General features: G+C 37.6%; 1 protein-coding gene across 2 annotated transcripts in view; it reads left to right on the forward strand.

Annotated features, from left to right (window-relative positions):
- LOC124160960 (G-protein coupled receptor GRL101-like) overlaps positions 1–20,110 on the forward strand; it is a 111,921-nt gene that overhangs the window by 44,793 nt on the left and 47,018 nt on the right. For both annotated transcript variants that reach the window (XM_046537098.1, XM_046537105.1), the window contains exons 2-3: positions 12,023–12,127; positions 13,041–13,157. In XM_046537098.1, the coding sequence (XP_046393054.1) occupies positions 12,023–12,127; positions 13,041–13,157 (222 nt within the window). The remainder of the gene's footprint in view (positions 1–12,022; positions 12,128–13,040; positions 13,158–20,110) is intronic.

The raw sequence follows: 20,110 nt of genomic DNA on the forward strand, positions 1-20,110 counted from the left end.
AAGGATTTTTGGTTGGTCGAAAATTGTTTTTACCCGACATATGGCCATTCACCGTATGGGACGCTAGAATTGAAGACCTCTTAGTGTCTTCTAAAAGTGTTCTAAGGCTATTTCACTCGGTGACGGACCCTCTTAATTACAAGGAACTTACTGTGATCAACCCCCTGCGGAAAATCAGAGAGGGTAAGGGTCTCCCCCTCTACGCGGCATGGGAAAGGGGGCCCAAGGGCATTTATTGCGTGGGCCACGACTTTTCAGTCCACTGCCTGAAGTTGATCGTGTCACAGTGTTGTCACACTTCAGCATTTAGGGACATTTAAAAAAAGCCTTCGCCTCCTAGGTGGAACATTTCTGGATGGTTGTACTTTTAATCTCACATTTATAAGAAACAGATCAATTCATCCGAAAATAAAAGCATGGTCATTAGTGCAACTTATGGTCTCCACTCCCATCCACCGCTGAAAAAGTGTGGAATATTGCTGGTGGAATTAAGAGACCCTAATATTTTTACAGTAAACTCATTCGTTTATTTATCACGTGAAGTAGATTGTGAGGGTAAACAATACTAGTCTTGAGAACCATAATCTTTTTACTAAGCATGTGAAATAGATTCGGTCATAAAAACAGAACGACAGAATTAAATATTTTAGTGAAAACATACTAGAAAACGTGAAAAATTGAGATAACAAAAATGCAATAAAAAGACTCGGATGTACGATTTTACAGCTTTTAAAAGTTAGAATCGGCAAATCTTTAGGGTGTAATGCGGGATTGCATAATCACCGTACCTAGCCATAAAGCCGAAGGACGCGAATGCGCGTCCTAATTAATTAACGGGTTATTAATTTAGAAAAAGAAAATTGAATAAAACTCCATTAAATATTAGCAAAATATCGAATAAATTTAGCAAAAAAAACATTCGTCTTTTTAAAAAATATAATAAAAAATACTCCGGGTTTAAATTATAATTTGCACCTGAAGATGATGATAATTCATTGAAACCCGGGTCGCGCTCTGATATAAAAAATAAGTGGTATAAGTAATTGTGTATATACAGAAAAACTTATAATGGAATACCACAAAGTAAAGCAAGAGTAAGTTAATTTTTTTCCATCCGTAATTACCAAAACGATATCTGTACTTACGCATTACAAGCAGTTACAGATGATGTGAAAGATCACAGTTGTATTTTTCCTCGAAGATCACAATTTTTTTAATGGTTTGCACAGGTACTACATGCGAAGACAAGCAAAAACATACACACATCATTGGAGTTACACCCATTCAAGTATTGTAGATTCTCCTTAAATGCATGAGAAATTGTGGTGCATTTCCTTCAATGGAATTCTCACTCACGAGTTTCTGCTTTTCGGTGATGTGTTTTTAACTTCGAGAGTATTTGCCCAATTTGAAATTAATAATATTATTAATGCTACGGCTAATCTATCATTTACAGCATAACTTGTAAAACGGGTATCTACAAGTAAAGCATGGTAGGTCGAGGAGGCTGCCGATAGCTAAGGACATTTGCGCCATGAGGTAAAGAAGTGAAGGAAGGGTAGAGAGAAACCTAGAATCGGCATTAGCTAGTTCTTAGTAAAAAGGGCTGAGGGGGCCACGGCTTAACGTCGCATCCGACGGACGGAGTGTTGTACTTGAGGTCCCCTCCACTGAGCACTCAAGTAGGGATCAGGAAAACTGAAAAATTTCATTCCGCCGGGATTTCAACCCAGGCCCACGGAGTAAGAAGTCCACAATCGAGCCACCACAACAATCTGAATTCCTGTTGAGTTCATGCGGATAAAGACGCCTGTTTCGCCATCAAAATGAGTGCACCGCTGGCTAGTCAGTGTTCAAATATCAGTTAGGACTCATTTCCAATTTGCATCTGACAAATTTCACGAGCAGAGGTCATCATCGTCGTTTACCAACTTAAACTATGTTTTATTTTATGCTATTTATTATTTATATAAACTCGAGGTAATCTTCATATACCGCATAAAAATACAATCAAAGGTCAAAAGACATCATCTGAACTTTTTGTCCTTTCTTCTCGTGTAATTTTCCCATTACTCATCATGAATCATAAATATATGGTGAATACATCATTGAAATTTGCTTTATACTAAATGCATTGATGAAAAAATTAATATTTTGCTTCATTTGATGTCATTATTTTGCATAGTGGTGATTGATACTCCTTGATACAATTCAAATTTAAAGTAATAATGCAGTCCTTAAGAGGATACTAATCTCTCATGAAGATTTCTTCAATATTAGCTCTTGCTTTTTTTAAGGGGAAAAACATTAACTTTCTGCACAAGCATTTCATCGCAATCATGTCACAAGGTAATGCATAAACGTATTTGTTTGCCAGTTGCCATGAGTGAACCTTTTTTCAGGCGGCACAGGGCCTCGCTTTGGATGTTAGCGCGCATTCCGCCCCGAGGAGATGGAGGATCTACGCCAAATATTCAGCCGCTCCACAGCGAGTGCGTGAAGCAGGCCCTCGCCGGGACCCTTTCAGCCCCACTTTGCCCCTTCTGCAATCCTTTCTTCTCCTCTCCCTCCCACCTCGGAATTCCCTCGCACGCCAACTCTTCATCAAAGGACACGATGCCGGATGTCGTCGCTCTCACCGTCCCGAAAGAAAGGGGAGGTCGGTTGGGTACCTACAGCTGACAACGCCCCAGAGAGAGAGAGAGAGAGACTGTGTTGTGCTTGCCCTCCTGCTTCGCCCCTCCCACGACGAGAATCCGGAGGAAATAAGCATTTAATTTTTTTTTGTGGACCCTTTTCCTATCTTTCCTCCGAAGCTTTTCCAATTTTACTCCGACCCTTTTCCGATCCTCGAGCCTAACCTCAACCTTTAGCTTTGCGGAACCCTTCTCAGTGCCCGTGCCTTCGGTATACCCGAACCCTTGAGGAGAGAAAAGGCGTTAGTGCCTGGGATGTAAGTACATGGGTGGGAGGCTTCGTCGCGCATTTGGCAAAGCTACCGTACATTAAACGCGAAATACACTATTTGATATCAAGTCAATAAAATGGACTACAATATTTAAGGCATCACGAATGATATGTATTGTGATATATTATTTAATCATAAATACCAAATCTCTCATTTTCCAACCCTTTCCTCCTAATCATTTCCAATTTTACAGCCTGAACAAACTTACCTGACTCTTTCGGTGTTGTAGTTGTGTGCAAAAATTAATTTGGTGTTATTTATTAAACTGCATCATAATCAAACTTGGAACTTTTTGTTGCCTACTCTGAATCTGCGCATATTAATTATGTACCTAAAAAGTTATTTTCCTATGGTATAGATATGTTATAATTAAGTATAATTCTTTAGGCATATCTTCAAATCCATATTCATTGCTTCTTCAATGATTTTGTATATTTGGGTCGCATTCTTCAAATTCTTTTCACCGCAGTCTTTAAGTCTTATCCACTGATAAGAACAAAATAAATAGACCTTAAAAATCGTGTATTTTGGGTTAAACCTACATTTGATTCATTTGCACAAATCTGACTCCAACTCTTTTCTTGCCTTTCACTCTTTTCAGCGTTTTTCTATTTTTTACTTAGCACATTCGGAATCCCATTCTAACTTTTTTTTGATAAAATTGCCGACACCCCTTTTCCCGATCACTAATATATGATTTCTCAGTCGTCAGCCAACTGCTTTTTTATGCCTCTTTCACCATTTACTTATCAGCGTTCTCCATTAAACTAACTCATCGATACATGGCCCAAAACTCCAGAAATCCTCTCATTCATTCATAGTCGATGACCCAAAAATTCTCCACCACTCAAAAGTACACAGCACTACTTCACCAATGGTTCCCACAGTCCTAGAAAGCCTCGTCATATTTTACCACGGCGCCACCGACCACTCTCCCAGTTTTTCTGCTCTGTCGAGTGTTTTTTTTCCGCCGTGCTCCTGCGAGGCCAGATTCCCTCTTTCGCCCTTCCTTCCATTCATTTCCCAAGTTCCACCGCGGCCCGATTTCAGCATCCGAACGCTGCAACGCCCGCGATAGTCGTATATCTGGTCCCATGGGAAGCACTTTGCCACGATGCTCATTCGTCACCTTATTTTTCTCGGGTGAGGTGTGATTCACGACTCGGTAAAAAGAGAGGCATGTTATGAAAATAGATCTTCATAAAGCGGTGGTAATGAGAGGTACAGAGCTTTTCATGCATTTTAAAGCTTGATTTTCCAATTCCAAAATGGGGAATGCACGTGAAAGCCAGCTAAATATAATTCAAGCTTTTTTAAGCCACATACCATACCATGGTAACCCATGCGAGTGGTCACATTTCTCCGATAGAATCATATCAAGCCGCAGCAAACGCTTTGTGGGTAGTTATGAAATAAAAGTATTTAACTCCGTTTAGCATTTACCATCAGAGATGCTGACACTATGAATAAACTGAAAATTTGATTAGGCGCATTGATTTCATTATCTTTGCTAGACGTTGTACTTATCACCCTATTTACCACACCATATTATCTAGAGTAAATTTTTGTTAAATTCATGGGCATAATCTCTTATAAACTAATAATCAAGGCGCACCCTTATTTACCCTCTGAGTCAAGTCAGTGAGAAATCTACATGAAAGTTTGCAGGAGGGTGTGTAGATCTTTAAAAAGAATCCAAAATTTAATTAAAAGTTCAATTTCTGAGAGAGCCTTTTAAAGCCTTATCTTTCACGGATTTCACTTCTTTTTAGTTTGACTCAGTTTCTATTGGATCCTCAATTTTTATTTTTTGAAAAATGATAGATTTAAAACAAGGAGGCAAAAAAATGCGGGACACAAAAGAGTTTCTCCTCATTGGAGCCCTTAAATTTGAGGTTCATGAATGAGTACCCAAAGCCCTGGTGCAGGTGGAGTACTGCGCAGAAAACAAGCGAGGTCTTCATTTTATGCAAGACAGAATATTGAATCCGTGAAAGGTCAAAGAGCGAAGAGCATTAGAGTTTCAATCAGAGGAAATGGAACGGTTCCGCGTTTGCACGGGACTGTGAATAACTTACAGGTTAAGGAAATGAGACGGGTCATAAAACGGATAGGGGTCGACACTCAACAGAGAACCTAAGCTGCATAAAGAGGTGGCGGAGAATTGAATGAAAGAAAATAGAAAGAATAGCGCTGTCGCATGAGTAAAATATTATTTTCTCAAGGATTATCGCGATTGAAAAGTGAAATAATTGTACAATAATAGGAGGAATAAATGTATGATCGAGCATCTTAATATTTTCTTCATATTAAATGCAAAAAATCCCACGATCGCGAAATTTCAAGAGTTCACGAATAAAAAGATGAACGGTAAAAGTTCCTTTCGCATAATAGATAGAATTCTTTATACATTTTAGCTTAGGTATTTCCGTGGTTTCAAACAAATCAAATGCACACGAGAGAAACAGTGAGTTGGGATAGTGGGTAATAATTCATCCTAATGCGATCCAAGTATAATGGTAGTGGTTTCCAAGGTCATTCGTCACCTTTTTTTCTCGCGTGAGGTGTGATTCACGACTCGTTAAAAAGAGGGGGCATGTTATGAAAATAGGTCTTCATAAAGTGGTAGTAATGAGAGGGACCGAGCTTTCCATGCGTTTTAAAGCTTGATTTTCCAATTCCAAAATGGGAATACACGTGAAAGTCAGCGAAATATAATTCAAGCTTTTTTTAAGCCACATACCATACCATGGTAACCCATGCGAGTGGTAATATTTACCCGATGAAATCATATCAAGCCACAACAAACGCTTAGTGGGTGGCCCTTTGAAATGTATTGCAAAATGTTATCAGAGAGTAAAAAAGATGCGAGTTTTTACCCGGTACGAAAATTCCTAAGATGAATTCTTTTTGGTAGGTTGTAAACGCAACGTTAACTTTCAAACTACACAAGATGACGGGTTCACTTTCCCACGTTGCTGGAGTATGCGTAGCTTTAGAATTCCGGCCCGTTTGATCAAAACTCGTTGGCCCATGCGTACAAATTATACCAATACCCTTCATTAGTTATCTTTCCAATGTCCAATTTGCCTTGAATTTGGAAAAATGCACACCGGTTTACTGCGCCATGTTTCATATATATATTTCGGCACGTTATCAGAAGTATTTCCAATAGATGAAAAAAATACCACTTAATATTCATATTATCCAGATCTTGCTTGGCTTATTTATTTTACTCTGCCATGACACATCGATAAAGTTACAGCTTCCAACATAAATGGCACATTCATCTCCCATCCGCTCATCTTTAAATATCCGTCTATGTTATTAAACTATAAGTTCTGCAATGTCCCTCTTCCGATACCATATCTTCACCTATATGTGCATCGACTTCTTCCAAGGAAATTTATTTCGAATAGCATAAATCTGCAAGCTACTCAATGCCATCGACCTCCTCCTGATACTACGGACTTCCTTCCTAAATAAATAGGCAGTTTCAAGCTTTTTTCCTGCCCAAGGTCTTTGATATGCCGCAGGAATACTTGGGATATTTTTCCATAATTTTGTACGCAAGGTCGAACTTTTGGCGGAGGGCCGAGCGAACTTTTCCCAGGCATGTGCCCAATTAGTGTGGCTGTGGCTTAGTGTGGCTTCCTGGGTCGAGGTTTGAGCGCTTTCATATGAATTCATTTACACATTTAGTACCTGATGATGACGATGTTGCCCTTGCATATACATGTTCATTTGTACTTGTAGGAGGGCGTATCATTCTCGCTCAACTGCAGAATTTTTTCGCGACGTATAACTTATCGTAATCCTAGACTATCTACTTGAAATTTTTACGATACACATCAACAAAAGGCCAATAAAGGCCAAAAGAAAATGCACGCATTCGAAAATTTTACCTCGGTTTTGTATCAGATTCAAAATTTTTGCTTTTAAGATGCAGACAAATATTGATAAAGATCTACCTCATATATAATCTGAAATTCTCAAAAAAATTAACAATAAGTTTAGAAGGATTAAGACGTCACGAAATAAGAAAAAATAAGACCAACTGGTATAAAGACGTCCTTTTAATGGAATTGATGCTGTTTTCAAGTTGAATAAACTCTGTGTAAAATAGCCAGATCTATACATCAATGACTGCGTGAACATTCACAAGGTGGAGGCTGAATTAGAAACCAATCTCTACAATAACGGAATAACACCGACCACCGCCGGTACTCGAACCCACGTTCTCAGCATGGTAGTCTATCCATCTCCACGTTCATCTTCTCCGTCTCATCGTTGTCCCGCCAAGGTTTCCAGAACTCCCCGTAAGCGAGTGTGCCCTTTGACCTCCCTTCTCCACTCTCGGGCCATTACTCCCCCCCATATTTTTCTCAAGATTCCATTTCTCGTCCCTGTCATCCCAAGCAGCTTCCCTGATGGGCCCACTATTTGGGCGAATAATGGAAGAAAAGGCAATGAATAAATTACGGAAGGGTTCTCTCCACTTCAATGAATGGCTTATGGTTATCGGGTCTATCGTGAAAATTAGTCTGCATGAATGGACTCTTTTGAAATTTTTAAGCACTAAAACATCAATTACCATAGTACAAGACACCAAAATGTTATGGAAAAATCAAGATTACTATACGTATTGAACAGCCGATACATTTTAACAAGGGGAGTAAAACTAAAAGGGGAGTAAACGGCATAAAAAATCGACACGGCAATTCAAAAGTTTAATTCCTCCTTTTGTGAGTACGTTCACACTTTAATGTAATATCATTATGTTTTTGCTAGCGGTACCAAAGATCGTTGACAAAATTCCCTCGTATTTGCGAAATAAAATGGCCAATCACTTATGTTAAAGAGTTGGATGAACAATTACAAATAAGAAATCTTATTTCCATTCGTTATCATTAAAGAAAGCGAAGATCGAACCATGGGATACTTAAAATTCATGATTAACACAACATGAAAGAATATTTTTGCCGAACAAGCAGCAGAAACTGTTGTCTCTTTGACTTTGTCGACTCGTCATAGTATTCTTAGTTTATTCAGACTTTAACCCTTTGCGGTCCTATGTCGAGGCTGGCTCGACAGGCCTGGTGCAAGCATCAGGTCCAACGTCAAGTTCAGCTCAACATCACAAGGATATATAAGGGGATTATACATGGGCAATGTTTAATAGATGTCACACATTGATAACTTTTGAATAATAAACTCTTTAAACCTTTAAGGTCCACAAAGATTGCAGCCTTCAGATTGCATAAAAAATACGTTTTCATTCTTATATTAATGCGTAGATTCCAAAACCATTTATTTGAAAGCGGTGTCTCTAATGATTTCTGAGATGCAGTCTGGGACGTGAAATAATACCAATTCTCGCTCCCATGTGGACTATAGGGACATATGTGACACTGTCACAAAAACACTAATTTTGTTAAAATTAAGGCACGAATGCGGAATTTTTTAACTAACCCCACAGGCTTGGTACACATAAAGGTTGAACCGAAAGACCTATCACTATTTACCATCTCATTGATTTTTATTAACAATCAAATTTCCACTTCGTAAACAGCATTTCCTGTGAAAGTTCTTAACAATGTGGAAACAATGATATTTAAAGGATATCACTAAAAGAATTTAAAATTAGAAGCCAATAGCATATTCTTCAATAGAATTCTTAAAATCATACCCCTTCTCATTTAATTTCGAGAGAATTTCAAAAATTTGGGACATATATGCCCCTTACACCCTTAAAGGGTAATTACGTAATAGTCTTGGTAATTACGGTAAAAAAGTTGATAATTACCAACTCTTTAACAGTCTTCAATAAAATTAAACGTGGTTGAAATAAAAAGGAACATATAAATTCCACTTTCGGCGTTGAAATTGAAAATTACCGATGTTCTCTTTATTGTAAAATGGTTTAACATGGAGTCAGGATTCTTCGTGATGAAAACAACAACGCATTTTTGTATGGTATTCAGATATTGGTAGCAATGAAATGTGATACCTGCTAGTACAATATTCCTTTCTTTCTGATAATTTAGTTTCGCAGAATGTGTTTCACGTAGCCCGTCATGATTATTGCTCCACTAGTATTCCAGGGATCTTATGCACACTTTGTCACGGTAAACCAGACTTCCGTGTTAAAGTGCTTCAATAAAATGAACGGCTTAAATACCTGATCAGCTATCAGTTTTGCTACATTTATGTCACTTATCTCATCATATTCGCCACGAAACGTGATACTGGAATCCATCCAAGAGAAATAGGATAGTAATACCGCTGAGCTTGGAGTATGGATTCTGCGGCCGATGGAAACGGCCCTCCAAATCCTCCACAAATCGGATAAGAATCCCTGAATCAATCTCTGAGGATTTTTCTCGGGAGAAATCCGCCTCAATGCCTGTATAAAAAATCGTGGACACCCATGAATTTCTTATCACTTTCGATAATATTCTAATAATTCTACTCTCAAAAAAGTTGTTTGTCGTCAAAATCCGAAATTTCAAAGAATGCCAGCGTTTCACTTTACATCTGCACTCAGCCGGTGTTAATAGGGATGAAACAGTTCTACTTTCACGACCATTTTTTAACAATTGCAGGAAAATATTAAGTAAAATTTAATCATTTTACCCTCCTAATGTATTACATTTATAGATGGCATAAATATATTCTTTCAATAAAAATATTAGATTAGACTCCTATCATTTTTCAGACATGAGGAATAAAATTCCTTCCTATGACTACCGATACACTAAAATTAGAGATGCAAATTAAATGCCCAATAGTAGTGGTGTGTGTTTTACATTACCATGAAAGCCAACCATCAGTGCTTTAAATCCGTACAATACAATATATTTAAACAATTTTGGGAATGGGGAAGCTTTATCAAATTTCTGGACCATCAATCGTTTGTGATTTTCATTTAACTCCTCAATTGGTTTTTTTTAACACCTCCGATATACCTACTCACGATCTCGGGGCATCACACTTTAGGTCGAACGAGACCCTGCGTGGAATAAACGCAAAGAGACCAGGAATAATTCCATCTTCAAAACTGCGCCCAAAACGTTTCATTATACGAAACGAGGCGTTAATTATTATGAGGCAGCTCTCGCTGGGAAAACTCTCAAATTAGCGAATTACGGAAATGAAAGCTTAATTCCTTTCATCTCCTTCTTTTGGCGAAACTCTTGATTCTGTTTTTTTTTTTCCTCCCTCTCCACTCTTTTTAAAGCTTTCCACTTCATTTCGGCGGTCACACCCTTCAGTTTATCTCCGTCCGCCCTGGTCCGATATCCCTCTCTCTCTCTCTCTCCTGCTTTCGGAAAACGCTTTTCACCGCGAAGGGAAGGAAGTGGGCCCCGGGAGTTGTAAGCTCGGTCCCCGCCAATCGACACCCTCTCCCCCTAACCCTCCTTTCCCTTCAAATAAAAAAATAATCTTAACCCTGCAGCAACCGCCCACCCAATCCCTCTCTCTCTCTCTCTGCTCAATCATCCAACCAAGCAGTCAGACCCTGGGACCCGGTCTTTCTCTCTTCGAAATTCGGTGCGTGCCTGAGAAATTTTTATCTTCCCCAAATTCCGTTGGATTATCTCGCTCTACCCGTTCGCTCAAAACGCTGATCCATCCGCCCGTTCATTTACCCCTCGCTTCATACAGGCCGATCCCCCCAAAACTTAAACAACTCCCAAATCCATCTCCAAACTTTTTAAAAAGTCCCGGAATTCTTATAGGGCTTCAGGATTAAGTAGGTTTCACATGAAAATATACCATGTTCTTGCACATATATTGTGTTTAGAAGACAAAGTTACTGTAAATAATTAAGATTGACGTAGGTCTTCTCGGTTTCTTTGGATTGAAGCTGTATACTAAACAGAATATTTAAGTTGGGTTTACTCTACATAAATTATCGACATCATCTGAATAATAACGGTAAAAAAATTTAAATCGTGCGTATTGAGAGATGCATCCTTGCTTTGACCATGCAGTTCTTAATTTTTTTTCTCAGGAGTTACTTTACTTTGCCCATACCCGAGACAATATGAGAACTTACTGGCAGTAATGCTACGAATGTTATATGTTAATGTTATTGAGTTATAAATGAATCCTGGTACAATTTGTCAACTAGTTGGACATGCGATAGCTCTAAATAATGAAGTTGTTAACTTGAATAATTAATGTAACTGCACTTAATCTTACTTCCGATACATTTATAAATAAGTTGGAATAGTAGTCAGCATATTTCAAAAGCTGACGAAACAAGTGATATAGGGTAGATCCAATAATCCTCCCAAAATGTCATTGATTGAGTTCAATTGATTTTAACACTCAATTAATTTCAACTTCTTAAATCATTATGGCATACATCAATATGCTAATTGAAAACCTTCATTTTACTTTAGAGCAGTTGCCTAATGCGATTATACGGACACTTAAGCGAAATATCTCTGTCATCGTCAAATCATAAGACCCTTGCGCATCTCAAAACTTTTTTAATCATAACTTTTATGACCAAATTGAAAAAGAGGCGAACGAATAAATTCCACAGATTTAAATTGAAAATTTGGATAAGAGGGAGGATGAACTTGAAGCTCCATCCAGATGTCTTTGAAATAACCAATTTCTATATTTAACCTCAAACATATTTAAGCTTATGAATGAAACGACTTGAGATACCAATTCAAATACGATACACGACTTTCTACAAACACAAAGTAACTAAAAGATTGAAATCGAGGAAGTGAGGGTGTTGTCGGCTTATGTTAATAAAAATCAGGGAAGTATTATGTTGACATAACGAAGGAGACCACTGTCACATAAAACTCCCTACGGTTATACCATTTCGGCTAATACCTTTACAATAAATCTCACCTGATTAACTATTTTTAAAGGGAAATAACAATGGCACAGCTATATAACATGAGACTCATTGATTTAACGAGCGTCTCACTGTCTTATTCCTACCAATCCGATATTTTTTACGTCCCTTCGGTGAATTTATCTTCTATTTAGAAGGCGAATGTCAAGTATCGTGTTTCATTGCAGGCTGCTTACCGAATGAGTTTCGCTGCGGTAATCTGTGTGTGGACGCCTTGCGGCGCTGTGACCGTGTGGCCGACTGTCCCGGCGGAGAGGACGAAATGGATTGCGGTAAGTTGACAGAGAAAAATATCGCGGTTCCAAAATTGGCCTTCGGCCGCGATTTAGTTTTTTTTTTACATGAAGTCAAAGTTAATTAGCGAAAATTTTATCCAATATCGAATAAAGCCTACGGTTAATGAGAATCATTCATCCCTGGGAAATAATTTAGAAATCGTTTCAACCGCAAGTACTGGACAAGGAAAAATATATTTTTGAATATTTATGTCAAATAACGAAAACCTGGATGATCTCGTTTCCTGGACGTCCTAATGGTTACATTAGTCAGAAATAATGTTTGCATGTATAATTGTCTCTTGATATACTTTACAACATTATGCGAGTGCTATCCGACTTACGTCTCTCTCGGGCTAGTTACGGATCGAAGATTTATTTAATTTTATTGAAAATAAATATGAATTAGTCGTAATTTTGGCAGTTCAATTATCCTCGCAAAATTTTCAATACGCAAGAGTGAACCATTGAGACCGGAACTGAAATTCTAACGTCAACATGTGATCATTTGTACTGAACAAGAAAATTTTTGTCAAGTATGGGGTTTAGTAAGGGGGATTAATAAAATTTATTAAATAATTTAATAAATTTATTTATTCATACTGATTAAATATTACCAAATTGTGATTTTTATCCGTGATCCACAAAAACCTTCATCCTTAACACTTAAAGAGCGTGCAGCGGTAGTCATTGCTACTTCATTTGCACTGCTCATTCCTTCCCCTGGATGAAGAAATAACACTCACATGGAATTAGAAAATAGATTCGTTTTGAGGAGAAGAAAAAAGTGACACCGCGATCTGATGGAGAGAATCCATAATTAACATATTTATTCATTGGGTTTTTTTTTAACCACCTCCTCTCTGACCTTTTCTTTTGCATGTGGCGAACATTCCCGCCTGGCGTGCAGAGACCTTCGTGTGCCCTTGGCAGCACATGAAGTGCAAAAACCACTTCTGCGTCCCGGAGCAGGCCATGTGCGACTTCGTCGATGACTGTGGGGACGGCTCGGACGAACTAGACTGCAGTGAGTTTCAAATGGACGCTATCTCTATGGCAGTTCAGGGTAACTTTCGACCCACCCAGTGCACGGCGGGTCGGAGGGTCGACCGTATGAATGGATTCGGGAAATGGTATGCTTGCAGGGCCGGAACTAGGTCGGAGCAGACGGGAGGCACGTGCCTCGGGCGGCTGATTTCAAGGGGTGGCAAAAATTTATATAAATAATTTAATTATTTTACAATAGTTATTAATTTATAAATTATTAAACAATAATATTGATAAAACTTCTTAAAAGCAAACATTGGATGAGTAATTTCAACTACTGCATCTCAAAAAAATTGCTTACGGATGTAGGTACATATTATATTTTAGTTGAGGGGGAGATGGAGTAAGGGAGCGAGGGGGGATCAGGGAATGGGGGGGCGGCCAACTGAATTTTTCCCGCCCCGACAAAACTCTTAGTTCCAGCCCTGAATTCTTGGAAAGAGGGTACATTCTAACAGAAGGGTTAAGGGTCATGATGGGAGAAAGCGGAGAAAATATAAGTTCTTCCATTGCTTCGAGGACAACGTTCGACGTGTTAGCCCCATTTATCCCCGCTTTAACTCATAGAGGAACTCAAATGCGACTCTTATTTCTACGTAGATTACTTTTTTATAAAAAAATTAGCGCTTTCATTTCATAGAGAAAAACGCTCTGAGGAAATCTTCCTTTAAAGTGACTGCAGCATTTTGAAAGTTAGGTTTGCATGCAAAATTGCAACTGCACGGAGAGAAAACTAAAATTAATTTGTGGTACCTACTTGCAATAAATATGACTGCGATGTAAAATATGATGTGAGTGTGGAGACGTTCTCATGTCGTTTAAAAAATAGCAAGCCTCCAATTTTATTCAAATTTTAATGGCCATATTCTGATTTACAAATGCTCTTAGTTTTAAACCGTTGGTCAGTTCTCTTATAATACTCTAATATTAATTGAATAGCGCTATAGACTTCATTTTAAATCTAAGCAGCCCTTTCCCAACTTTTAAATGAATTTTATTGTTACTTGTAATTGACTACTGTGCATTTCTACAAAAGCCTATCAATATGAAATGGATAGGTTCATTTAAATATTAGATATGTTAATGCGATTTCATAAGGAGGATAACCATAGAATTAATGATAACCCCAAAAAAGACCTGCAGGTCATGTGGTGCGTAAAAGTGACGAGAGTATATAGGTAACAATTATTCCTTTTCAATATCAAAAAAAACATTGCGATACATTTGTTTACCGCAACAATCAATTTCACGAAACATGTAATCCATTCCTCAATACCAGTAACAGACATTCTTTTTCGTGAAACTCCAATGAGCTCTAAGTAATGGAGAAATGATTAAAGACTAACTACTCACTATAGATTTATCGTTTTCGAGATGAAAATAATCATCTAAAGCCATAATTAAAACCTTGAAAATGACACAACGTATCGAAACCATGGTCGGTCGTTAAGTGGAAAATTAATTTGTGTGGAAATTATTACTTGTGTTTTAATCATGAATATAGTATTATTCCACAAAATTAAGCCTGAAACGATTTTAAAATCATCTTAAGATAACATATTTGTCAATGTAGAGATACGGTAAGAAATTTTGAAATCAAGAGGTTTCCAACAAGATAACATAACTCTAGTGGCTAAATAACGAAATCCAATAGTTCCAGAAGTAAAAAAAGGCCTTCCCAAAACTTTCACAATGAATACGATAATTTTTTTCATTTCATCCCCAGCAAGTTTCAATAGAATTACAACTAATTGAAACGTAGATTCATTCCTTGGAAATAGCGCAAATCACGCAACTCTGCACGATACCTTTTAATTGATGGACGGGGCGAATATTTGCGTCTAAAATTAACGTCGAATACAGATACTAAATTGATCGATAAATAGATCACGGAAACAGCAGGGAGTTCGCAAACGTCGAACTGTTGGATGACCTAGATAAAATCTACCCTTGGGAATGGATGTTAAAGACTTCTGCAGTGACTCATTGTCAGATCACCACTTACCCGAGCGCCCAGACCACAATCCTAGATAAGTTGCGGCCAGCTATTAACTGCATGTCTCTTGCAGCTTACGATCCATGATAGAGAACTCAATGCGGTGTACTTCCCCACAAGTTTGTGCGAACTCTGTTCCTCCCCCTCAGATACGCTGCAGTTCCCGTTTAGGGAGAGCGATAAAAGCCGCAAAACACTTCCGTGAAGAACTAAACCCTATCAGTTGTCACGATCGCCGAATATCGCTCGTCAAGAACTGAGAGCGATGGAATTAATACATGAGTCAATTATGTAACTTTTGAAGATAAAACATTCACGCCATCAGAGAATGAATGAATAGTGAGAATAGATGTATTCAGGGATTCGTATTATGTTTAAAGCATAATGCATAGATAATTTAACATAATAATAAACTTCAATGACAATAAATGTGTAGGTCTAGGACCTAGGCCAATGGAACATTCACAATATTCACAGTGCAGTATTAGCATTGAATAAAAAACGGTGTGTGCAACTGAAAAAATTTTACTTACAATTTGTTTGTTTTCAAATAACCATGAAGTGCATTCGTACTTTTCAATAAAATGAAAATAAATCTTTATCTTGATTTTAACCTTCAGTAAATAAATTAGTTATATCATCGGGTATTTCATTCAAAATTTTTATTGCCAGACATACCTATGGTTGAGAGCTAGTATTCCGTGGTTCTGCATTTTGGTCATTTGAATTGCCTTCAATCTCTTAGTGGTACTATATAAATGTCGCTCTCATTGAGTATTGACATTTTATACAGTTAATCGAGTGTTTTACATGATAAAATGGTTAGAGAATGCTCGAAGCAAAATATGGTTGTTCGGTATATTTTTAATGCATTTGTATGAGATATGATTTCTCAACTTTTTTTCCATTCTCCAATTCGTCCGAACGTTTGATTCAATGAGTCATAAGCAGCAAGAAATGTATTTTGAACGCCATTTCAAATGGGAAGCTACTGAAGGGAAATTTCGCAGCAAATTTCGTAAATTCTCTAATTATCACTGTTTTAATCCGTCGATAGCCATTCTATTTTGATGGTGATATCTTATTATAGTAATTCTAGAGTGGGGATAATGCTAAGAAAGAGCGCCGGAATGCTTGCTTAAAGATATCTGCAGTTTAATGAAAGAATAATAATGGTGAAGATAGAAACTAAACATTATCTACTGTAGTGGTGAAGCTTTAAATTCCTACATCAGATTATGAAGATTAAGAATTAGAAGATGTTTACCAAGACATAACGGAAGTTATCAAGCAGGTAAAAGGGGAAGAAAATCTTATTATTTTAGGTGACTGATACATATTGGACTTCGCCGTCGTCGGCGATGGTCAAGACGGAACGATAACAGGGAAATATGGACTAGGAAATCAAAATGAAATAGGAGAAAGACTACAGGAATTCTGTACTCAACTAGCGGTTGCCAACATTTAATTTAAAAAATCGCCTAAGAAGAAGATACACGTGGAAGATACCAGGAGACCTTAAATGATTCCAAATTGACTACATTCTAGTGAAACAAATATTCAGGAGCTAGGAGAAAGACTGCAAAAGCTACCCAGGGCAGATATCGATAGTGACCATAACTTAGTTATGATGAAATGCCACCTTAATTTTTAAAAACTGAATAAAGCCGTGAAAAACATATAGCAGGTTGAATAATTGAAGGAGGGTCAGCATCAACTGGCTTTTAAAGAAACTGGAGAAAAGAAAATAGTGAAGAATACGACCAATAAATCAGTGGAAGAGAGTAGGACAACCATAGAAGTGGTCTGCAGGCAGCAGCTGAGGAAGCCTTTGGTAAAAGAAAAGTCGTTATGACAAAACCATGGATCACGCAGGAAGTATTAGATCTTATTGAAGAAAGAAGAAAATACAAGGCTGCGAAAATAGAGGACGAGCAGAATTGTTACAAGAGAATAAATAACGAAGTATGTCGTAAAGCAAGAAAGGCTCAAGAAGTGTGGATAAAAAATATTTGTGAAGACATACAAAACAATCTTTTTCGTGGAAAAGTAGAGGCCGCCTATAGGATAGTGGGGAACTCCTTTAAGGAAAGGGGAGTAAGATATTATACACTTAGGGACAAAACCGGAGAACTAATGATTGAAAAAGAAGGCATAGGGGAAAGATGGAATGAATATATGGAAGATTTATACAAAGGAAGCTGCCTAAGAACGAATGCTATCGAAAACGAGTGAGAAGTGGATGAAGATGACATGGGAGCTCCAATTCTAAGATCAGAATTTAATGCGGCAGTAAGAGACCTTCATATAAATACAGCATCTGGAATTGATGATATTCCCGCCGAGCTCATAAAAAATTCTCGAGAAAAGACGTTGAACCAGCTGAACAAAATTATTAGTGAAATATATATATTCGACTGGTAAGATACTAAAGGACTTCAAGAGGAACATTATAATCCCAATTCCCAAGAAGAACGGAGCGGAGAACTACGAATATTTTAGGACCACAAGCCTGACTCTACATGCGTCGAAGATACTGACAAGGATCATCTATAGAACGAATAGCAGAAGAGTATTTGCATGAGGACCAATTTGGATTCAGAAAAAGCAAAGCCACAAGGGAAGCAGTATTGTTCCTTAGGCTTCTCATAGAAAATAAAATGGAAAAGACCAAGCCAACGTTCGTTGCGTTCGTGGACTTAGAGGAGGAATTTGACAACGTGGATTGGAATACAATGCTTGGAATCCTAAAATAAAATGGAGTTCTTTATAATGACAGAGGAATCATCCACAGTTCATACCAAAAAGTAGCTGTGATAAAATCAGGGCCAAGCTGCGAAGAAGCAAAAATTAGGAAAGAAGTGAGACAAGGCTGTGTCACCCGTAATTTTCAACTTCCACATAGAGAAAGCCATTAATAAAATCAATGAAAAGACCTCGGGAGTGAATATCCATGGAGAAAAAAAATAGCGTGCTAAGATTTTCCGATGACATAGCCGTCTTAGCAGAAACAGAGAAGATATAAAGGATCAAATTAATATGGGTAGGGTAATAGGTAAATATCAGCTGAAAATAAACACAAAGAAAACCAAGATGCAGCAGAAGAGATGAAGTCAAGGCAAACGTTAAAACAGGGAAGCAAAAGCTGGTAAAAGTGTATGGATTCATTTATTTAGTAGTGTAACTGGCGACGGGAGAAGCAAGAAAGAAATTATCAGCAAAATAGCCCAAGCGAAGAGAGAATTCCACCAAAAGAGAGACCTGCTTGCAGCAGGACTCTTAAATATGGAAGTAAGGAAATAATTTATAAGAACCTACGTTTGGAGTATGCTCCTATACGGAAGTGAGACATGGACAATGACAGCAGCGGAGAAAGCAAGAATAGAGACCTTTGAAATGTGGTGCCACAGAAGAATGATAAGGATCAAATGGATCGACCGAGTTAGTATTGAAGAAGTCCTAAGACGAGTAGGAGAGAAGAGAATCCTCATGAAAAACTTAATAAGAAGGCGGAACAACCTTATAGGCCACATTTTAAGACATGAAAGCCTGTTGAAGACAATCGTCGAGGGACAAGTGAATGGCAAGAAAGGAAAAGGAAGACCTCGAATAAAATACATGGAATAAGTAAAGAACACATACGCAGGTGTGAAAAGACTAGCTGATAGGAGAATTGAGTGAAGAGCTGCGTCAAGCCAATCTTAGGATTTTTGGCCATTGATGATGATGACAATGATGATATCTTAACCATTTAAGATTAAACGCACCAAATATTATAGCTGAGGGACGAGGAAAAAAACAATGTTGCCCGAATAATGATTATTATTTAACAAATATATATTAATCATAGATCATGGATTACAGTTAGTTATATCCCGGCCATAAGTAATCATGGTGGATTCTATTTATAAAATTCAACATACCAAGGGTCACATTCACACCTAGGCAGAATTTTAGAAGGTTTTATATTGTTAAGGCTGATTTATTCCCTATTTTCACAACCGTGCTTCACTTCTGCCAATTTAAATGCATACTCTGAACGGATAAGAGAACAAAATCCGAACCTAAAGGGTTTTATGACTTTGAAATTCTTAGAATTTATATATTTGTGGCAACTATGTCTCCCTAGATAAAAATGTTGTATCTATACATCAGATTCCAACATCCTTAAGCCTATAGCCAAAGAAAAATTAGTAATTAAAGTAATTCATTATCAGTAATAAATACTAGTCAAAATTAATCATGATTTGATAAATTTATTCTTATGCATGGCCTTAAAATTCTTTGAAAACTCTAGAACATTTGAAAAACACGAACTTACCAGGAAACCCACTTGATACTTACATTTTGCACGGCGAAGCAAATTTTTTTAAGGATCAACTCGTTGGGCTGGACAATAGAATGGAAAGAAACTTTGGAACTGAAAGACAATCCACGATAAAGAATATAACGAGCATTGAAATCCAAGGGGAAACGCCTAAAAACCTATGACCAGCGAGCTGGAAATGAGGAAGCAAGATTAAGAAAAAGTTTTGGGTCTGTGTTTAAAGGGAGTGGGAGAACGAGCGGAAACCAATTAACGGAGGAATTGAAGTTCACAAAAGGAAAGTTAAGCTTCGAGTCTTACGCAGAACTGAGAAAGCTTTCGGTTTGTTGACTGATCCCAGGACTCAGTGAAACAATCGCAGTGTTAGGAATGATATGGCAGAATAAATAAGTTATTTGAAGAAAATTAGCAAATAGCTCTGACTTGAATGTATTCACTCTCATTGTGCAGTAAGTGTAACTCCTCCAAACTGCAAGTGAGGTCAGAAGCCCAATAGGAGCTTATTTTCTTACTAATACATTTAAGAACGTGTTCCACACAAAGGCATATAATTATCCGGTGAATTGATAGAACGTTTTTCTTGAGGATAAACTGTACATTTCATTTATAA

This window comes from Ischnura elegans, chromosome 1, assembly GCF_921293095.1.
Source record: "Ischnura elegans chromosome 1, ioIscEleg1.1, whole genome shotgun sequence".
NCBI lineage: Eukaryota > Metazoa > Arthropoda > Insecta > Odonata > Coenagrionidae > Ischnura > Ischnura elegans.